We start from the raw sequence: 21884 nt of genomic DNA on the forward strand, positions 1-21884 counted from the left end.
TTGTGACCTCAAAGGTAGCGAGGGAATTAAGTTTAGAGTGGGCCTGAGGAAGATTAGCATAAAATGGTGCTTTCTGGTGTATTTCAGCCAAAATATCAGTGCGATTATAGTATAATTATGAGATATTTTTGTGAGTTTTATCAGAATTCTTTAGCCAATATTGACAATTGATGGTTTTGTTATCTATATTTCTCAATCTCTGTAGACTTGCCTCCTGGCTACACCTACCCTTCTATTGCCATGGGCTACAGGGGCGGGCCCTCCCCCCAGGATGTTCGACTGGCTGAGCCAGCCGACCTGGAAGCAGTCCAAGCGGAGCCTGCTGAGCATGCTCCCCAGTCGCTCTCAGGCCTGGGGGAGGAGCTAGACTGCCAAGCGGTGGTCAGGTCCCTCTCAGAGCCACTCCCACCAGAGGAAGTGGCACAAGAAGAGGAAGAAAGTGTGGTTGAGAGCATTCTGGAACAGCGGGAGGATGTGGAGGTAGCGGCCGTGACAGCAGCCAACTATGTGCCTGGAGAGAGGGAGGTGGAGGAGCAGGGGCCCGCTGAGGAAGAGGTGCTGGTGTGCCCCCCTGCTAAGAGCCCAGTGTGCGAGGCTGCTTCCTGTCCAGTCCCCCTTTCAGCAGAGGAGCCTGAAAGGCCAGAAACTGTCATCACCTTGGAAGAGGAAGAAGATGATGAGGCGGTGGGTGAGGAGAGCCAGGTGGAGCATGCTCAAAAGGGCAACATGTCTGGAGAGCGGGAGCCAGAGCTGGCCACCATCATCGAGCTCGACCCTGCCTCCCCTGCAGCTCCTCAGCCTCAGTCCTCTGCCTTTGAGGGTGCAAAAGACAGCGAGGCGGCCCCTGATGACGCCTCAGTGGATTTTGCATGTCTTTCCCCCGCCTCAGCTCCCACCCCTAGCCCGAGCCAGGCAACTGTTGCCGTGCCCCACAAACCTCTTGTGCCCTGCTACTGGAGTCTGGAGCTGCTGATTGCCGCTGCCTTCTGCACAGACGTACCTCCATTTCCCTTGTTCCCTCTTAGCACCCCATCAGCTGCACCCTCTCAACCTAACCCGCACCAGGGTATGGAGCTTCTGAGTGAGCTGGCAGATCTGGAGCTGCAGCAGCAAAAGCGCACCTGTGGGAAAAGCCAGGGTGAGGGACAGTGGGTCCTCCATTACTCATACACATTAACACGTGCACAGAAACACATTCATATCGGAAAAATGCACTTCTCTCTTGTAGTTTACCCTCCTTCTCCTCTGTGTCCACTGAGACAAACTCCCACTCCCCCCTCAGGCCTAGCCTCCGTCGCTCTGTGTTCCCTCCCAGATACTCCTCTCTTTCTGCTGGTCTCAAGAGCCTCTGGTGGATTCTAACATGTCCCCAGAGAAGTTGTCTGCAAGCCTGCTTGCCGTTTCTCTTCTTTGGTGTGTTAAAGGCACTTTTATTTTCTAAAAGGCTGTTCTAATGATGCAGAGGCCTCAGGAGAGGGAGAAGAAGCAGGAGGACAGGGCTGAACTACTAGTGAGGGGTGCACACCTCCCTTTCTCGCTCCCTCTCTTTCCCTTCCAGCTTTCCTTAGGGAGCTGTCTCTCTGTCTTTCCATCCCGCCGCTGTTTGATCCACACGTGCGCACAAACACACACACGCCAATACACACTCTTAAACAAAACGGGAGAAAAAAAAACGAGACGCACCAATTGGCTTCCCTCTCTCTCCCACACACAACACGTTACTGAAAGTTAGTGTGTAATCACAAAAACAGTCGATGTTTTCAGCACCCTGGAGCATTGCCTGGCTAATTAGACCCCATTGTTTTAAAGTGCCTTTAAAAGCTTCCTTGTTTTTCAAAGCGCCATGTTTTTTTTTTTATTCATGCAAAAGGATGTTTTGTGTTTACCACAGCATCCTAATGCATTTAACTGCTCCCAAAAGAGGGTTCTATAAAAAGGGTATCATCAACTGATTCCAGAGTCAGTGATGTTGTCTTTGTGATGCGATACTGTTGACAGCTCAAGGAAGTGGCACATGTCGAGTCACAACAATAGTCTTTACCAAAACAAGAAATAAAACAAGTGGGAAGAATCAGTGGTTTTTGTGTTTATATACGTAAAGATGTAAGGCAGTATTATTTTGTAAACAAGTTTTTATGTATCTTCTTGTGTGACTAGACTGCAGCTGGTGATATTCAGATATTTAGCTCAGTCCATTGATGGCAGATAGTCCAGTCAGTGCCACAGGCAGATAGAGCTATATACAGTAGTAGGAGCTTGGCCCAGATGGCCACTGACATAGCAGCATCTGGTGAGTCCACATTGATATGACCTCTGAAACGATACGCTGCCTCTTCCTCATACTGCCTTTATGTGCCAAATATTCCTCAGTTTTTTTTCTTCTTGATTATTTATTCACTATATCACAAGATTACTGCTGAAATAATAAGCCACGTGTGCAAGTGTTGATGCTGAATGTGCGCTTGTAACAGTCACATGCACAAAACCTCTGTTGGTGAGTTTTTTTGAGGAATTTGAAGGGGATAGTTTGTGTCTTTTGAAGCTGTATGAGGTATTCATCCATAGATTGTGTGTCATTGTATTGTATACAGTTGACGTCGGTGGGCACACCCCCAGTGTGGAGAAGCAGGCTGGAGTACCGACATGGAAGCTAAGCAGTGTACTGCTGTGGAGGAGGGCAGCAACAAAACGTATTTCAGCCACCTGAAAAAAATAATACCAGTTAACGTGTATGCTTTATTAGGAATATTTTCACGGCTTTACCTCGCCATCAGACTATGATTTCTATTTGGGAGCTAAAGCTGTTTAATGGCTCTCTTGAAAGCCAGATTCCATTGAGAGAAACAGTAATTTAACATCACTGAACACAGGAGCTTCTGGTCTACAGCTGCCTCGGTCAGTTATTTTGTGACTTCGGTAAATCCGAACTAACATTTGAATGCTTAAATAACACAATGACACAAACAAATGATTTGATCGAGGCAGCTGTTAGAGATCTTACTTTACTGTTTTACTGAGCCGATAGTGCATAGATGGGTAACTGAAGGTAACTGAAGCTGTTACCAGCTTCTGCATTGGGAAGGTTTGTGTGCGGCAAGGTAAAGGGTGAAAATATTCTTGTTGTACTGATTTTTTTAGGTGGCTAAATTATGCTTAATTGCTGCTCCCATCCATAGCAGTACATCGCTGAGTTTCTGTGTCGGATCGCCTGCCTTTTTCTCCAAACTGGGGGCATGATTACAGCCACCTACTGTAGGTATTACACCGACTATGGATACCAAGTACCTCAAATAACCCCTTTTCAATAGACCTGGACTATCGTTTTAAGGAAGTAAGCGCAATACAGTTGTATTGTCTCTAAATCAAGCATGCATGGACACAATATGAACCAAACAATACTTTTGTTCCTGTAACAGAAGAGGAGCTGCTAATGTTTGACCTCCAGAGTCTTGCTACCCTGGCCACAGCACGTGCACTGGAGATAGGCTCCCAAGAAGGCAGCAGCACGGGTTCAGGGCGACCCTTCCCAGCCCGCAGGATCCTTAATTTACGCAGGAAATGCAGCTGGACACCTCGCAATGAACCAGTAAGACTTCAACTAATTCCTCAAAACATTAAGTTCCTAATAAATAATAAATGGTATAATAAATGACTACAATAAAGGGTTTCAGTGTCTTTCATTTACATAAATGAGTAGATAACCAAGGGAAGAATGTGTTTTTCTTCAATTTAAGGATGTTTTTAATGTTAAAAATAACCACTGATGATGTGTACCACAGGTGTGCCCAGCCAAAGGTAGCATGGAAACAATGGACGGTCCTGAGCTTGCAATGCGTGTGAAGTTGGCTGAGCTACAGCGTCGATACAAAGAGAAGCAAAAAGAGCTGGCCAAACTGCAGAGGAAGCACGATCATCAGTGAGTGTGACCCTGTCCTCCTTTCCCTTAAGCTTCTCTCTACCCTCTGCATTCAGACGTTTCCAAAGTAATAAAAAACAAACTCAATTGCTTCTAGTTTTCAGAGTCCTGTCTGTATTGCTTTGCTGCTACAAACGTTTGAGTTTAAATATGTGTAGTATCTCAGACTTCCTCTCCCTCTTCTTGTCTGTTTACATCTGCGTGTGCAAGCAGGAAGGAGGAAACACCTCGAAGCCCAGCGCGAAGAGGGCCGGGGCGGCCGAGGAAGCGGAAACCCACCCTCACCACAGGTCCAGTGTCCTCATCGGAGGGCCAAAGAAAAGTCAAGTGAGTATCACTCAGTCCATCTACGCTGGCTGGCTGTAGTCCAATCCTGCCTGATAAGTCCCTCTGTATCACTGCCACTCAGGGACTGCCTTTCATTGGCATAAACAGGAAACGGGAGAACACACAGCTGAACCATTCAAGGAAGTCCATTTTCTAATCTAATCAACACCGGCGTTAATTGTATAACAGCAGTATGCTAATAAAGTTGTGTGTATGTCTGCTGGTGCACAATATTTTGATATACCTAGAAAACCGCTCACCATCTCATTAGGCTTCAACCCAGCTAATCTTAAACCTCAGTGGCATTACTGTAGTGCATGTCGAGGTTTTGGGGGGGAGCTGGCTGCTGGCTGAGGTGGGAGGCGGGGGATGACAGGCAGAGGATGTAATTAGACTACTGTGAATTCTCCTGTAATCTGTCCCAGCAGCAGGAATGTGACACACCACTGCCATTACAGCCTCATGGGGTCGCCGGGGGTCCAAAGGATAATATGATGGTCAGACAGTCGAGGCACTCAGAGATAAGCTGACATTTAGAGCTCTCACACAACGTCAGCGTTTGTATAAGGAAAAAAATAATAATTAGTGGAAGACAGTGAGCAAAGCAGCCGAATAAAATTAAAGAGTTGGATAGATAACAGAGGATGCCGATTGGAAGATATTCAAGAGACACAGAACCTACTTTATGCTCTTGTCAAAACAGCGGTGCCAGTGCTGTTTGATGGAGGTGCGGAAGTGATAAACCAAAAGGGTCTCGGGGTGAAAGGTTTCCTGTCTGGCGTCAATTAGCCTTGTCATCAGGATTTGGAAAGGCTTAGAGTACTAAATGTCACCTCGCAGCGTTTCCCCCTCTCTTCATCTTCTCTTCGCCCACCTTTTCTCACTATGGTTTCTGGGCAACGGTCCACAGTGTTGCGGCCCCTCTGCAATGTCACCTCCACTCTCCTTCCACCCATGTACCCCTGCCCCCTTGCCAGGCCAGCACTGATCAGAGTGGGGACGCTGATGCTGGGTGACAATGACACCCAAATGAAAGCGTAGTGGGCTGTGGCCCTGCAGCAAAGTGCAAAAGAGGGAGGGTGGGGGGCCGACACGGGGGTGGTTGCGAGTTGAGCCACAGCTCAGGGGCCAGATGCATGAATGATGTGTACGCACAAAAACTGTGGTTATGCCTTTGCCCAAACATAAACATAAACTGGTACTTTGTAAAAGAGGAATGTGCTGTGAGAATGTGCGCACCTCGTGCATTTTTCAGGGCAGGCGTTCAGAGTTTTAGCCGAGATAGCTACAGGTAATATAATAAGAAAGAGATTATATATATGTACGTTAAGAGATGGAAAACACTGTCTTAAACCGTTTTATTTTGTTATTTATTTTGCAGCTTACACTATTTTCTGTAAAATGTCAATCAAAGGCACATTTCGAAAGATAATCTAAAATTATTGATGAGTGACATGATGTGATACATTTCAGCATTATTTTTAACTTCCCTTTTAGTGATTGTTTAATTTTATCACGTGGAGCCTTTTTTAAAAGTCAGTTTCCACAATGAATGAATCATTGATAGTCTGTCTGACATTTAATAATACTGACAATCGAGATTTCACCGGGACAATGATTTGCGGAAATGTGATGAATGGGTGGTATGGACGCTACAAATATCCGCAGCCATGCATAATGACAATTGCTGCAGCAACACAGTCAGTGAAATTGCACTTTCTTTACTGGATTTCGCACTGACAGGTTTAACGAATGGTGGAGGGGGACATGTGTCAATATGCAAAGGGATCTTTAAGGGCGTTTCTACAGCCAGTTATGGTGAACTGTGGGTGTGGAAATGAGGCTCTTGCCCATGCACCCAGTGGCACGATGTTTGAGATTTATTAAACAGAATCTACGGTGCACACTTTATAAATCTGAGGATAAGAATGTGTATGCACATTTCTCCCTCTGCACGTACACACAGTTTTAGTCGTACAAGTACTTCAAGGCAGCCAGGGCGCTTTTGTCTCTGTGGATGTGTGTGTACAATGCAGTAGAGAATGACATGACATATCTGAACAAGGAAAAGGCTGGCTGGGGACTGATTAGCCTCATGTTGCGTTACATGGCAGGGTTATGTAAAAGCATGCACTGCACCTGCCACTCATGCCTCTACAAGATGCTGACGCTTGGGTGCTATGATGGAGGGCAGTGGGTCAGTGGGTAACAGCCCAGCCTTTTAGCATCTCCCTCCTTATTTCGCTTGAACCACAGGGAGTGTGTGTGGTGGTGTTTCAGTGAGTGATACACTTAAGCCTCCCTGCCTTCACATTCTATGCATCTGTGCAATTAGGTATGGCTGCAGCTGTGTGCTTATGAGCGTTCATGCAGGCATTGTTTGTTTTTGTGCGTGCCTTGGTTTTTCCTGTGCGTAGAGCGCCTCGGTCCTTTGTGGTGCTGCTTTGATTGGAGAGAAGGCTGGAGAGAGCTACTGCTAGCCAGCAAACCCTGCTAATCAATTCTGTTTAATTAGTCACTGTACGCTCAGCTCCACCAGCCCCCCCGCTGAGGGGAGGGACTCTGTCATATTGTGTTTGTCAGCAGAGGAAGGCGCGGCATGGCGGGATCTGCCTCACAGGGACAACTCACACTTCCCTGCCACCTCTGTCACTCTCTTGTCAGTCAGCGGGCCGACAGTCCCACTGGCCGACAATGGCCTCCGTTCTGTCACAGATGCACACTGACACACACACGTGCATGCACTCACACACACACACACACACACACACACACACACATTTGATTGCAAACAATGAACAATGCAGCAACATTCTCTGAAATTTCTCTTACATTTTCTCTTAATTTTCTAGAAAGCAACAATATAAGAGAAGTCACCTCCAGATGCATCAAATGTTCCTAATCATCCAAATCTGCTCTAACTAGGAGTGATCAATGCTGAATCCAACTTGATCATAATTCATCTGTTACCTAGATAGTTAGTTTGATTAATTAGTTTGATTTTATGATATTCATGCATTTCCTCAAACAACAATTTATTTTTCCTTGCACTTGGAAACAATTTGTAAACTGTAAAAACATATTTTTCTCTTATCTTGGTGAGAGAGCCCTTGACCACTCGTAAAATTTTCTTTTACCCTAAGAGGGGAGCAAAAGTAAGAAAACATTGATGAATCCCGAAAATCAATGAGCACTAACAAAATAGAACAAAAATTAGAGATTGTTTTTTTCCACGAGGCCCAATGTGTAGTTACAGAACACTACAATACACAGACAAAGAACTAACACGAAATGTGCTTTATTTATCTACTTCACATTTCAACTCTGCTGTGAATGTGACCGATTTCCGAGGCTGCATGCACATGAGGAGAGGGGAAGTTAATCTTTTGTTTGAGCATGGCCTGGCTCACGTCGGTGTGGTCTACGGGCAGGCTTCCAGAGGGAAATTCAAGGGCATTTGGAGTGGTTGGCCTGTGATGCTGCTCAGTGTAGGGGAAAGAGTGTGCCACAGTGATATGAAAATGCAACTGGAGAGCTATGATATTCGCTGAGAACAATAGAGCCGCATACAAATGCAATGCCTTCCAACCATTCAGTGTATCTTTCAAAGCTACGCAGCGCTTCACAGGCTGCAGACACTCCCTAGATAAAGTGTTAAGGCTTCTTATGCCACACTGCCCTCAAACAATCCCAGGTTCCTTGTTAGATCCCAATTTTTTTCAAGTATGTGGTTCAGACACTGGGCTCTCCATGTCCTTTTTTGTCATTCTCCTCATCAGACACAGAAAGGAGACTTATTAGATCCCACAGTGAGGTGACTCAACTCTGTTTTCCCCTGTGATGTCCTACCCCCTCTTTTTCTTTCAAACCACCGCCATTCTTCTCTAATGAATGCCTCTCCCTTGTTTTGACTGGCAGGTCGATGGGGGCGGGGCTTGCACTGTCGCCTGAGGACCTAGGAGGGGGCGGAGACAGCCAGAGAAGGAAGAAGAGGCTGTCCAGTCGAGGCTTTGAGCGACTCAGCAGCGCACAGGTCAGGGTCCCCTTGTCCTCGTCCCTTTTGTCCTCTGTGCAACTAGAAATGAAAGAGGCCACTCTTTGTTTCTTTGCGTTTGATATATTCCTTTGTTGCACACTATTTCTAATTAGGTGCTACCCTCAGGAGTCAAATCCTCTGCTCTCCATATTAATATCTTTATCATTGGGGCTTCTCGTCTTCCTTTTTCTTCTCTGTGTGCGAGCAAACGAGAGCCCTCTCCCTCTGACGTTCTGATGCTTTTCCGTGGCTGCTGTGACCAAGAGTGTAACTGGCTCTCTCCCTCTCTCATCTCTCTCTGTTGCAGCAGATAAAAGCACAGGGCTGCAGAAAAAGCAGCCTTCACAGCATAGCCGGCTCCAAGCTGGCCGATGATGTGACTCAGCTCAAACAGAAAGCCCAGGGTAAAAAGATTCTCTCAGGGACGGGCTCCAGGGACAAGGAGGTTTCGCCCTGCAACTCCAACCCCAAGCATGGACACAGAGGCCAGGGCACGAGCAAAGCAGAGTCCAGGCGAGAGTCTGGGGGACAAAGTGACACAGGTAGACACTGGTCTACAGTCTTTTGCCTTCTACTGTTTTGTTTTAATAACAGCGTTCCCGCAAATTCTTAAAAAATCTTAAAAGGCATTGGATTCATTAATCTAAAAATAAGGCCTTAGCTGGTATGAAATTGACTTAAATTAGTCTTTCAAAAATCTCCAAAATGCTCAGACATGGGAAGTAGGATTTTATGAATACTCATTTTTCTGACATTACATATTGAAATCGTAAAATATTTGGTAACATCTTTTCTTTTGTTAATTGATTTAATAAATTCATTTTCTTAAACTTGTGGGAATCCAAGCAGTGGAATTTCAATGTTCACAGTAAAAAAACACAAAATCACCAAGAAAACTTTCCAGAAATGCCAGATATTTCCCACTTCTGTTGGTAATCCAAATACATACTTTTATAAAAATGAAATGTGTTCATTGTCTTCCATGTGTTTCATTCTAAAAGGTTTTTTTTAAACATTTAATCTGAAATAAAGTTTTCACAGGACAAAAAAGTCATGTTTATGATACAATAAACATTTGTGCAAAATAAAATTGTCCCTCTTCAAATTTGGTTTTTAGAAAATTGGTCCTAATTTGATTCCAAGTGGCAGTAAAAAAAGGTCTTAAAAAGTCTCAAATCTATCTTGCCTTAAGCTGCAGGAACCCTGAATAAGCACAGTGCTGTTTTCACTTTCACGCTGTTGAATCCCTGAAGTCCCATTCGTAACCTAGATTTGTGATTGGTTTTATAAACTTTCCAGGAGCCAGTGTGGACAGTGGCCCCCAAGAGAACTGGACCGGACTGGTGCGTCGTGGACGTAAAAAGGTATCCACCACCCTGACGCAGGGTTCCTCCCGTCTGAGTCAACCCAGAGCAAGGGTTCTCCGTGGACAGAGACCGGAGGCAATGGAGGACGGAGAAAGCTCCCCTGCAGAGAGTGACTCCTCTGATCAAGGTGAGACACTGAGACATGTGCAGTGACGGGTAAAGAAACCGATCACAGCAACACAACATGGCTCATTGGTTAACTGTCCTCTCACAGCAAAAAAAAAAAAAAAAAAAAAAAAGCTGGATGTGAATTCTGGACCTTACTCTTTCTGAAACAACTTCTAACTGGCTGGCTGGCAATGAAAGTTTTAACTGTTTTGATGGAGCAACTCTATAAACATTCAACCTGTTTCAAGTTAAAAATAAAGAAACAACCCCCTACATGGGCCACATTCACAATAACACGTTTTTATTTTAAAACAAAAATGATCCCCAAACACACAAGAATTTCGGCACTATTTCATAAATAATCTCCATACATATTAACTCTATAAATGCAAAAAAAAAAGGTAAGGTATGCAGGGCATGCACATGCCTGTGTCTTCTCTGCAGTTGGTTCCTTTGTTACAGAACATCACATAGATGGCAAAACGTAAGACCAGGATTTCTTTGCGTGGACTGCTGAAAAGATGCAATTGTTACTGAAAGTAGCACATCAGTGGTCAAGGTGGCAGTGGATTGACTGGAAGTCATTCCAAAGCAAATATGGTGAAATATTAGAGCAGGGGCATTATCCATAGCTGGAAGAAGCCATGGCAAAGGGAAATGAGTATCAATAACCACAAAAGAAGAATGACTTCTCACAAGTTATATAGTCGCTGTAGTAGCTTTAATGTTTTTGATTGACTCTTGACTGAAATGACCCGATCGGTTAGTGAACACGGGTGACAGCATCTCGCTTTCAAAAGTCTTCCATCTATGCCAAAACATAACCCAGATAAAATAAATCTAGATAAAATAGGGTCAGCAGCATTTTCAAAGGTCTCAGTTTAAGAGGTTCCAAATCACAGAGTAGTGTGGATGCTTGACATAAATGTATCAATAGTTATTTGTTATAAAACAAAAACACATTAGTGTGGATGTAGCTGTTGTGTCACTTTGAATCAGGTATTCTCTTAAGTCCAACGTGCCTTTTGTGAATTTGTAAATCACTTTAAAAGCAATCCGAGGCGACTTAATTGGTGTTGATAAATGTCTTGTAACAGACAGGGGTGTGCAGGGACATTCAACACCTCGGTGATAGGCCTCGTTGGCCAGTCTGGGCTAGATGTGCAGCCACAGCTGCAGACACTTGCCTGTGAGAGGCTTTGACAGCCCTGGAGACTAACAGACTGGGTCAAAGAGCTGCTTGAGAAAGTGCAGTGACAAATACACACACACACACACACACAAAGTCACTCCTACTCTCCCTTACAGATTAGCTGTGTAGCATGTGGGTTCACACCAGGAAATACCACAGAGGCAAAGCACTTCATACATCATTTCTATGAACAGTTAAACTATTTACTTAAATGCTAATGAAGTGCCTGTGAAATGATGAGGGGAAGTTAAATAACTCCGTCAGTAATGACTTAAAGAGATGGAATTGATAAGCCATGTAAGTTCATAAAATCCACCTAATAGTTGCATCTCTATGCTGTATTGTTTCCATCTCCATTAGAAGATGAAGAAGAGGAAGGCAGTTATGATACTGATGAGGGTCAAGACTACAAAGCCCAACTCCCCAGAGACATCACTTCCAGCTCCTCTGTGACAGGTCCGAGTCCCTCGTCTGTTGTAAAACTGGAGGCCAATCAGAAAGCCAGGAACAAAAAACAGAGACAGGAACTTTATGGTAAGACTGTCCTTTGAACCGGATTCATAAGTCAACAAAGCTGCCCCACATCTTCATGGGAAGCATCTGTTTTGTGTTTCTCCTCCTGGGTTGTTAGCTTGGTCTAAAGCTGTTTCTGTAATTGAACTGTACAGGCTCCCAAAGTCTGCCTGGAGCAGATGGTGAGGTCAAAGTGAGGAAGCCCCCCTGTAGGCTGGGCCTGGCCACTGCAGTTAAAAACCGCCATGAAGATCACCGGCCCGAAGGGGTTAGAAGGCCATGTGGACCCAGGTCGAAGGAGCCTCGGTGGGGCAACCTTGGGACCAGAGGTAACCGCTTCCGGAGGAGCATGGGACTGGCCACCTTTCCGACCACCAGCGAGAGGCTAAAGAGGGCGACCCGCAAGAGCACCATGTTGAGGGGAGCAATTAATAAGGTCAGCAGAAAGTATTTAGATAAATATGAATGTTATAGCTCAACTTTGTTCCCTCAAATTAATTATTCATACCCTCAAAGGTCTTGAATCATGCAAACTATTCTGCACATAAATTATTGCCTGATATCAGACAGAATTGTCAACTTGCACCTCGCTTCACCCAGTTTTCATCTTCAGTTGGACAATGTGTCCACTCCAACTGATTTCCATGGGGAGGAGGGTTCAGTTTTTCCTAACCAATCACTAGACACCAACGTATCTGCCTGAATCTACCGTCATAAGTCCATGCTGATGTGTAACCATGCCCACCTTCCTGTTTTGCTGGGGTTTTAAGATTGAAGTGGAGCATAACCAGATTGTGAGAAAATCAGTTCCTGGGGCATTTTGAATCTCTTTGTGGTCATTTGAGTCTCTTTGTAGTCATTTTGAGCGTCTTTGTAGTTGCTTTGCTTCTTTGTGTTTTTTTTATCACTGGTCATTTTTTTTTATCACTGGTCATTTTGTATCTCTTTGTTGTGATTTTTTGTCTCTTTGTGGCACTACCAAGTCTTTTTGTAGTTGCTTTGTGTTTCTGTAGTCTTTATGTATCTCTTTGTAGACATTTCGTGATACTTTGTAGTCATTTTGAGCGTCTTTGTAGTTGCTCTGCATCTCTGTTATCAATCTGTATAGATAGCGGGTTGGAAAAAAAAAGGTTGTTGAAAAAAAGCATAGTATAGCGTTTCCAAAAAATGTAAAATGTCATTAATAGTACATAGAAAACAAAAAAATCATGGTACAGAATTAAAAAAAAAAAAAACAGTTAAGAAAGAAAAACAGTTAAAAAAGTCATAGTTGTATGTAAAGGTCCTATGTTGATAAAAAATGATAGTATAGCGTGCCGAAAAAAAGTCACAGTATAGAATGTTGGGGAAAACAATTCGTATAGGGTTCCCACACACTACTTGACCACGCTTGAGAACGGCATTAGTCCTCTCGTGGTGCCCTCTTTTCATTTTTTATTTTAACCGAGAAACTGCTGTTTAACGTCATAATGCCAGACAAATCAGTCAACTCACACTCGACGGCGTAGATGGATTAAAGGTCTGGACTCAGGCAATATAAATAATTATCCTTGATCGTTCATGTGCACAAACTTGTCCACCCATTCCTGCTTCCCTTGAACTGCCTGGGACCATAATCATTGTTTGTGGAGATGTGTCACCCTGTCAACACTCACCCCTTCTACCTTCATGTCCACATCAACAGAGGAGAAGCTGCTGGTCAGTTGGGGCGCCATCCTCACAGAGCGAGGAGGGCAGCAGGGGACGGAGGAGCAAGGACCAACAGGTACCAGACTCCGTCAAAAAGCACGAAATTCTCACTCAGGAAACCAGGCCCAGGCACATGCATAACCAAAAAATGTCTTTAAACATTCTATTAACAATTCTGGTGATGTCTTACTGTCCTAGATTTCTCACCCTGAGGACAGTTACTGTAGAACTATTAAAAGTACTTAGCACATTACCCATAGCCCAACCTCCTGCTGAGTAATCTTAGGGGAGGAGAGGATGGAAGAGGAGATGTGGGAAGGGGGGGGTGGCTCACACCTTCTGCTGTGACAGAGTGAAAAAATGGCTACTGGAAGGAGATAGTACAGGCTCTGTGAAGCCCCCTGTGGTTAATTGCTACTTTGAGTAGCATGTTAAACAATTTCTTCTTTCTTCTATCACACTTTCTGTCGCCACATTTATTTTTTTATTCATCCCTGCATCCATTTATTCTTCTGTGCGTCCCGTCTGTTATGTTTTACAGCCAAAGGGACGAGCAGTGAGTCGGCTGCTGGAGAGCTTTGCGGCCGATGAGGGCTTTCAGATGGATGGCAGCAGCTTCTCAGAAGAAGAGGAGGACAGCAGCCGCTCGTACAGCAACAAAAGCCCCGAAGGTTAAAGACAACACCGCATATCTCGCAACAATGTTCCAACCAGCAGGTTTCGGTGACGTAATGAAATATTAAGTGTGATGTTTACTTCTTCCTTTTGCAGTTCCCAATTGCGTCTTAACCAAAGAACTATTAACTGATGGGCTGAAGGTGCTGATCTCCAAGGAGGATGAGCTTCTATACGCTGCCAGAGTCCACACACTGGAGCTCCCAGACATGTAAGCACACCTGCAGTAGTTCAAGTGATCAGTCTGTGTGAGAATCCACATGCTCTTTGCCATGTTGATACCTTTAATAAACACTTAACCCCAAATGACCATTTGTATATCAATTTTCTCATCCTGTGTTACACCAAATTTGTAAAGAAAAGCAGTTGTTTTTCTGATGAATTGAAGTGATAGATGGCCGTAACAGCAGCAAAACTTTATTAAAACATCAGTTTAAATATTCTCATACAACTCGTGCAATCGAATTCTTGTTCATCCATGCTCAGTACTTCCTGAGAAAACAGCCTTTTCTGCTTGAGAACTGAACTCCATTGACAAAAAAAGTAATTTTACCTCACAGGAGCTGCTGGTCTACCGCTGCCTAAATCCATAAATTAGTTTGTGTATTTGTGACTGTGTTTTAAAGGGTTATTTCGGATTCAGCAAAGTTACACAGTGACACAAACTACCGAAAATCAAAGCAGCAATAAACCAGCACCTCCCGTGTTCATCGAGGTAAAATTACTGTTTATGTCAGTGGAGTTTGGCTTTGAAGAGAGCATAAATAAGTTTCAATTTCCGTTCAGATTCCAGTCGCAAAGGACTTATCGGGAAGTACTGAGCACATGACGGGATAAATGAGACTTGGATTAAACTGAAGGTGTTGCGTAAGAGTTTATAAACAAATTTTTTGATTTGTATACCTGGACCCCTATAGCTTCAACTGATCAAGAACTTTCTACATTTCTGGATTCTTCGCTCAGGGGGAAGATGCAGAATAACACTAGGCGATTAAATGATATAAAAATGGTGATTTGGGGCTGAAGTATTCCTTTAATCATGCTATTTCATTTATTAAGGGGGCTAATGTTGAATTGAAGTAAGGATGATGCAATTAACAGACTCAGATTACTTCAGTCCCATGTTTACACCTATTTGTCACAGTTCATTCTGCATGTGCTAGCCCTCCACAAAGTGACATTTTTATGTAGAAGTAGCAGGAAATCAAATAATTTAATTAACCTTTAGGCTGACACATCCTTACAGATATCAATACACCATAAAATAAATCATGCTTACAAGGTTTATTGAAGTAGGCATCTCTAAGATCACAAAAAGAGGAATTAAGCATGAGGGGAATAGAAGTTATCACCAGTATCCCATGTTTTTGCCTCGGTTTATCTCTTTATGTCTTTCTTCCTTACCTTACAAACTCCACATCGTCCCATACCAAGCTCTGAGTATCAATACGGCTCCTCCAGCTCAGGCAGCAAAAAGATGCTTTAACAACAGCAGAGTGGGTGTAACATATGACATGGGAGCCAGGCAAGCATAATACAAGCATCTGAAAATATCTTTTTCTTCTCTCTCTGTGGTGCTGTTTTCTCTAGCTTCAGCATTGTTATCTACGGTGAAAGAGGAAACCGCCCAAGAATCTATTCATTGGAGCAGCTGCTGCAGGAAGCTGTAAGTTCACCGTGCTGCACTGACACACTCTTTGTTACAGGAAAAACCATCACTTGTTTGGTCGTCTGGGTCACTCAACACTTCTATTTCTCTTAAACATCCTTCTCACCCTCTGCAATTCTCTGTGGCCTTCCAGCCTCTCTGTAGTGCTGCCAGTCCCTTCGTTTTCTTTCTTTCAACCTACCTTGACAGTCTCTCGGGGTCATTGAGGCCATCTAAACCTCGTAAATGCATATAAACATATGGGAGACAGGATCTTTGTGTTTGTGTGTGTGTGTGTGAGTGCAGTTGTCCGTTAAACCCAGCTCTGTGTGTGGGTGGGATAATCCCGCTAACACCTGAATCCATTCACATTTTGGAGTTTAAATGGAAGATGACGTGAACGTCACATCCCTACTGCTGCCAAAGTAGCAGATTTCTTTAAACGCTCAGACTGACAAAGATACAGTGATGTAGCGTTGGAAGAGAAGCTAGCAACGTAAAAGGATGATCCGCAAGTGTACGGCCGTCCAGCTTTTATAGGACATATATCCATACCTCACAATAAAATTGCTCACCCCTTAAGTTTTTTAATTGCACCTGGGATGGTTACGATTTATCTTTTACCTAAACCACAAGATCATTTAGATTTGTAATTCTCACTCATGTTAAGATACAAGTAGAGTTTGCGTAAGTCATCCATGTAATGAGACACATTTATACAAACCGCAGCACATTCTTGGCTGCTGTTCATTTGCATTTAGGTAACGTGCTTCCTGGTGTGCTTTGCATCCTGAATGGAGTTTTAAGTGTACCGAAGCAGGTGACCTTTTTTCCCCGATTTGTTTTTTTATGAGAAGATGCTGGGTCACTTGAAACATAGCTGTCACACCCACATTTTCTCCAACTGTGGACATAAGTCTTCACTATTGCCAAACAGGACAGAGGAGGTTGTGTTGCACACAATGGAGCAGAGTTTACTGGCATGATTGTGCCTTGGATTAATGGCTTCTGTTGTCATTCTAATACAGGGAATGAAGAGCTGCCAAAAGGGCATGATCACTGTGTTTGGACCTAATTTAAACTAGTTTTGTGATCATATGTCATCTAAATCATATAAATCTTATTGTGATATGGGAATTATCACGGCTCTGCACAAATTATAGACTGTGTGACTGGATTTCCTGTTTGTTCTGCTGAAGTGCAGCATGTTTGGAATTTGAGCTATTTGCTTCTTTTTGAAAAGACAGGCACATTTTGACTGAAAGCTGTGAGGAATTACTTTTTAATTAAAGCTGGATAAAATATTAAGTAAATCTTGTGAGTACATTTAAAATGCTGCGTTTTTTTCTAATCTCTTGAGAAACGTTTTTAAAGTTAACTGAAATTAATACATTACAGGAGCATATAATTCAATTATACCTACTCAAACAGACCAAAATTGTATGTATTGTAACACACTATTAGTTTTTTCTTGTTTGTTCCTTGAGGTACAAATCCCTGCCTGCGTCCAGACCTTGAAATCTGCCCACTTTGAAATTAAAGACATCAAAGATAAAAAAGTAAAAGATAACAACAATGGCAACTGTTATAGACGAGATAGACTCAGATTCAGATTTCCTTGTCATTAGTCATATTTATTATGCACTTCCATACGTAAATAAAAATGGCATTGTGTTTCCCCAAAAAGACGAGAAAAAACAAATCAGTACAAGTAAATAAAAGCAAAATTAAAATCGATAAAGAGCATTGTTGCAGAGACATGAAAAGGCCCTTTAAGCATCCATAAAGTGCATAGTGTTTTGTGTTTTGTCCACTAATAGCACTACATGCGCGTGCCTGAGTCTCAGGGATGGAAGAGGCTGTTCTAAATTGACGTCTTCTCAATTATTGCCCAAAATAGTTTGTTTTACTTCGCTTCAGTCCTTTTTTAAAACCCTGGCAAAACCAGTTTATTGGCATGGCTAAACATCACTGTGGACTTAAAATGATGTTAGACTCAGGCAGTTATATTGGTGATCGGTTAGGCAAAATCGATTCCCCGTCGCCAACAAAAATCAGTCAGAGTGAACGCAATGTCAGTGTGAAAATGGAAATTGGCTGTAGAAAGTTGTCAATTATGTCTAACATCGGGTGACACAGATACAAAAGTCCATTTAATTTCTGACCTCCTCTTTATCCATTTAAGCTCACTCATACCGATTCTCCCGGCAGTTTTACACAAAGCACTTCTGGCAACTTTAGTCTTATTTAAACACTCATCAGATAGCAGCTGATCCTAATTATGCCACACTTCCACTTTCTTGTCTTTTAAATTAGTCCCAAAGCCATTTTTTTGACTCTGACACCAATGCCCCGATTTTCACCGTTCTCCTTTTCCCTCCCCCCGTGCAAACACACACACACATACACACACACAGACAAACCCACATCCACACCTCATCAGTCAAAGGGTCCCTCGCCATGGCAACAGTAAATGAAAGCAACCTGAAAGAGCCCCCAGTGAGTGGCGGATGCTGGGGCTGCCTGCATTGTTGGAGGGAGGATCTGGCAACCTGCAATCACAAGCCCTCTATTCAGGCCCTCTTTAGTATTACTCAGCAAGTCAGGATTTACTGCATCATGGCTTCCGTTCTTTTCAGCCCTGACTGGCACATTGGCATGAGATAAGTGCCGCTTGGAAACGTGGCACAGTGGCTGCCCATGCACAATGCTCTATGGCTCTCACACTGTCGGTGTGTGTGTGTGTGTGTGTGTGTGTGTGTGTATGCATGCATGCATGTCTGTTTGTGTGCAGCCTGTAATGAATCTTAATTATGTTTTGGTCTGGCCTTCAGGTCCTGGATGTACGGCCAGAGTCGGAGACTGTGCTCACTGAAGGAACCAGGGTGTGCGCTTACTGGAGCGAACGGTCACGCTGCTTATACCCAGGCTACGTTCGCAGAGGTGAGACATTAACTTCTTCTATCTCTGTTTTCCTGTGTATCCTGTGTATCTTCAAGGACATATTTAGTTGCATGTTGATTTTATTTTTAGCATTTGCTAATTTTTCTGCCTAAACAATGAATTGCTTGTTTGTCTCTTGCAGGTGGTTCATCTGATGAAGGGAAACAAGGGGGAGTGATGGTAGAGTTTGATGATGGAGACCGAGGGAAGATCTCTCTCCAAAACATCCGCCTTCTGCCTCCAGGATACCAGATTCACTGTGGGTGTCTTCTCTCTGTGTTACTGTGAATTTTCTCTGTAATGTTGCACTGTGTTGTCTACCTGTAAGTAAACGCTAACAATCATCTTCCCCTTATCCTTTAGGTGGGGAGCCATCTCCTGCCCTGCTGTTACCCAGCGAGACAACCGCCAAGAGAAGTTCTAGTCTGGAGCAGGCCCCTATCAGTGACAGACCCTCTGACAGACTCAGTACTTTCACAAACAGCCAAACAACTGTTCACAAAAGAAGACCGGGTAAGAATTATTCCTCAAATGCTTAATTTCACCTTAAATTACCAAGAAGATGTAAAGTATGGTACCATGTAACACTAGACAAAAACAAAAGAAATACACTAAAGCCCCCCCTCCCCGAACAAGTTTGGTTCTAGAGGAAGCTCTGTGCATGGAGGTGAGCCCAACTACGTACATCTAGTTGGTATCGCTCCACCTCCTGCACCAGTTCCAGCTCCTTCCCCACCAGAGAGGTGACGTTCCACATCCTCAGAGCTAGTATTTGAAGCCAAGGGTCAGCACTCCTGGGACCATGCCCCTGCCTGGCACACAATAGAGCCGGCCCTGATTCCTTGCCCTGCAGGTGGTGAATGTATGTCCTTGTATACCATATGGGCTGAGCCCGACTGAGCCCCATGGGCAAAGGCCCAGACATCAGACTCTTGCCACCGAGCCTGTACATCAAATTTCAAAATGTCTTTTCATTTTATGTAAAACCTAAAACTTAAAACCATGGGTCCTTGACTAGAATTAAAACACATTTCTGTGGGTTTGTAAGCTGCTCGGCATGTTAGCCTTCAAAAGATATTTGTGACATCTATAATGTTCTATAATGTTTTTGTTCTGTTGTTGTCATAGCGATATATCAACTCTGGGTTTTTTGTGGCTGTATTAAATTAGGTAGTGTTGTTTTTGACATTTACATTATATTGATACATGCGTCTGATATTTTGTTGACATTATGCATATAAATGGGAAAAAATCCCCCAGTTGAGCAAACACATCTTGACACAATGTCCACATAACAATGGACTTCAGTAGATTGAAGAGTTTGTTTTATACAACTGTTTAGTGTTCAGCGTGAGCAAATATGATCGAGTCAAGTTTCCTCATTTGCAATATGTTGCTAAAACTTTTCAGGGAGACCAAAGGGTTCTGGAAAAAAACAAAAGCAGCAGCAACAGCAGGCAGAGAATGCTAATAAAAATCCTTCACCTTTCCTGGCTTGGCCTTCCTTGGGCAACTCCAGAAAGAGGTCGTCCGACAACCTATTTCAGCTCAATGGGGCACCCAGGAAGGCCTTGAGAGGGACAGACGGTGACCCATTCCCCTTGCCTAGGACCCAGCCAGTACCCTCCACCCCAGCTAAAGGCCTTTTCAGCAGCAGCTCCTTTGAGGTGGACTCCTTCAGCAGCATTGCAAATGGCTATTCCTCCTTCTGCACGCAGTCTACAGGGCCAAGTCCGGGTTTATCTCTGGGATCCAGAAGTGGGCTGTATGGCCAGAGGCGTAGGCAAGATGAGCTTGTTATGCCAAGGAGCAGGAAGTCTGGACAAGAGTTCCTGGTGAAGCTAGATCATGAAGGCGTGACTTCCCCCAAGACAAAGAACAGCAAAGCTCTGCTGTTGCGAGATGGATCTTCCAGTGTGGGTGGTATTCCAAGGACAGAGGCTTACTCTCATCCTGTCTTGCTGGTAAAAGACAACAAAAAGGGCGGTTCATCCAGGGTAGAACTTCTCCTGAAAGGAACCGCACCCCAAAGAAAGCCCTCTTATTCGCTGCGTCTCAATGAATACGGTGACCTGGGCTTCAGCTCGCACAGAGAGTGTCACAGCTCCTACTCTGATATGGAAGATGATGAAGAGGAGAGGAGGAGGGCTGCACTGGTGGCAGCTTCAGGTGGACTCAGGACGGCTGGCCGCTTCCTGTCTCGCCTCTCTGTCTCCTCCTCGTCTTCAGGTTCTTCAAGCTCCTCCTCTTCAGGCTCTCTCTCCAGTTCCAGCCTGTGTTCCTCGGACAATGATTCCTCCTACAGCTCAGAGGATGAGGACAGCTCTACACTGATGCTTCAGAGTTGTCTGTCTTCCCACCGGGGGCTCCTGCAGCCCTCTGAGCCCTCTACATCTTCAAGGCCGCACCAGCATTCCTTTGTGGCCAAAGCTGTGGCTGTTTCCAACGCCAAAGGAAGCCCTTCTGACCAGGTCTCCAGCAAGTCTTTGAAGAGGAAAGAATGCACTAGCTCCCCGTCTAAACCATCCAAGGATTTTGTGAAGAAATCTAGGATGCTTCCAGATGACACCTCATTTATTCCAAGGCCCAAGATGTCTGCGTTCCTTGCAGGTCGACAAATGTGGAGATGGTCAGGAAACCCAACACAGGTGAGAATTTTTTTTTTTTCCTTGTTTCCACTGCATCAATGTAGCAAAGAATAGCCTTTCACAATGTTAGTGCAGTAAGCCAAAACTAATAAATTACTTAAGGTCAAGATAGGTGATAACAATCATCATTAACCAACAAGATTGGTCAAAATGTCTGTTTTCCACAGCGGCGAGGTCTAAAGGGCAAGGCCAGGAAGCTTTTTTATAAGGCCATCGTGCGAGGCAGAGACACAGTAAGAGTGGGAGATTGTGCTGTGTTCCTCTCAGCTGGGCGCCCTAACCTCCCATACGTAGGTCGAATTGAGAACTTCTGGGAATCCTGGACCTCCAGCATGGTGGTCAAAGTCAAGTGGTTCTACCACCCTGAGGAGACCAAGCTCGGCAAGAGGCATCGAGATGGCAAGGTAAGCCTTGATAGATTTTGCATACCATAGAATTTAAAAAAAAAAAAAAAGTCATAGTATAGTATGTCCTAAAAATGTCATGGTATAGTATGTTTTTTTTTTTTTTAAAAAAGTCATAGTATAGTATGTCATAAAAATTTAACAGTATAGTGTGTCCTAAAAATGTCAGTGTAAAGTATGTCACAGTACACTCATAAAAATATCAATATAGTATGTCATAAAATATGTCATAAAATATGTTGGAAAAAAAATGGTAATTTGAAAAACGTCTTAGTAGAGCATGACAAAATAATTCAAAGTGTGTCAAAAATGTCACAGTATAGTATTTGTTTCATTATATGAAGGGCTCATTGCTATGGTGAAGTGGATTCTCAAATCTAAAAATCCAAAAAGTATAGAATGCAAGTCTCCTTCAAAA

General features: G+C 43.8%; 1 protein-coding gene across 1 annotated transcript in view; it reads left to right on the forward strand.

The window, feature by feature from the left end:
* Positions 1–21496, forward strand: part of LOC121956250 (BAH and coiled-coil domain-containing protein 1) — a 77885-nt gene extending 56389 nt beyond the window's left edge. The window contains exons 11-28 of the mRNA XM_042504381.1: positions 206–1138; positions 3417–3586; positions 3780–3916; positions 4130–4243; positions 8162–8276; positions 8587–8821; positions 9579–9773; positions 11307–11480; positions 11615–11895; positions 13144–13224; positions 13690–13819; positions 13920–14034; positions 15414–15489; positions 18306–18414; positions 18557–18673; positions 18778–18927; positions 19825–21062; positions 21230–21496. Of these exons, the coding sequence (XP_042360315.1) occupies positions 206–1138; positions 3417–3586; positions 3780–3916; positions 4130–4243; positions 8162–8276; positions 8587–8821; positions 9579–9773; positions 11307–11480; positions 11615–11895; positions 13144–13224; positions 13690–13819; positions 13920–14034; positions 15414–15489; positions 18306–18414; positions 18557–18673; positions 18778–18927; positions 19825–21062; positions 21230–21496 (4637 nt within the window). The remainder of the gene's footprint in view (positions 1–205; positions 1139–3416; positions 3587–3779; positions 3917–4129; positions 4244–8161; positions 8277–8586; positions 8822–9578; positions 9774–11306; positions 11481–11614; positions 11896–13143; positions 13225–13689; positions 13820–13919; positions 14035–15413; positions 15490–18305; positions 18415–18556; positions 18674–18777; positions 18928–19824; positions 21063–21229) is intronic.
* Positions 21497–21884: the final 388 nt, after the last annotated feature.

Source organism: Plectropomus leopardus, chromosome 17, assembly GCF_008729295.1.
Source record: "Plectropomus leopardus isolate mb chromosome 17, YSFRI_Pleo_2.0, whole genome shotgun sequence".
NCBI lineage: Eukaryota > Metazoa > Chordata > Actinopteri > Perciformes > Serranidae > Plectropomus > Plectropomus leopardus.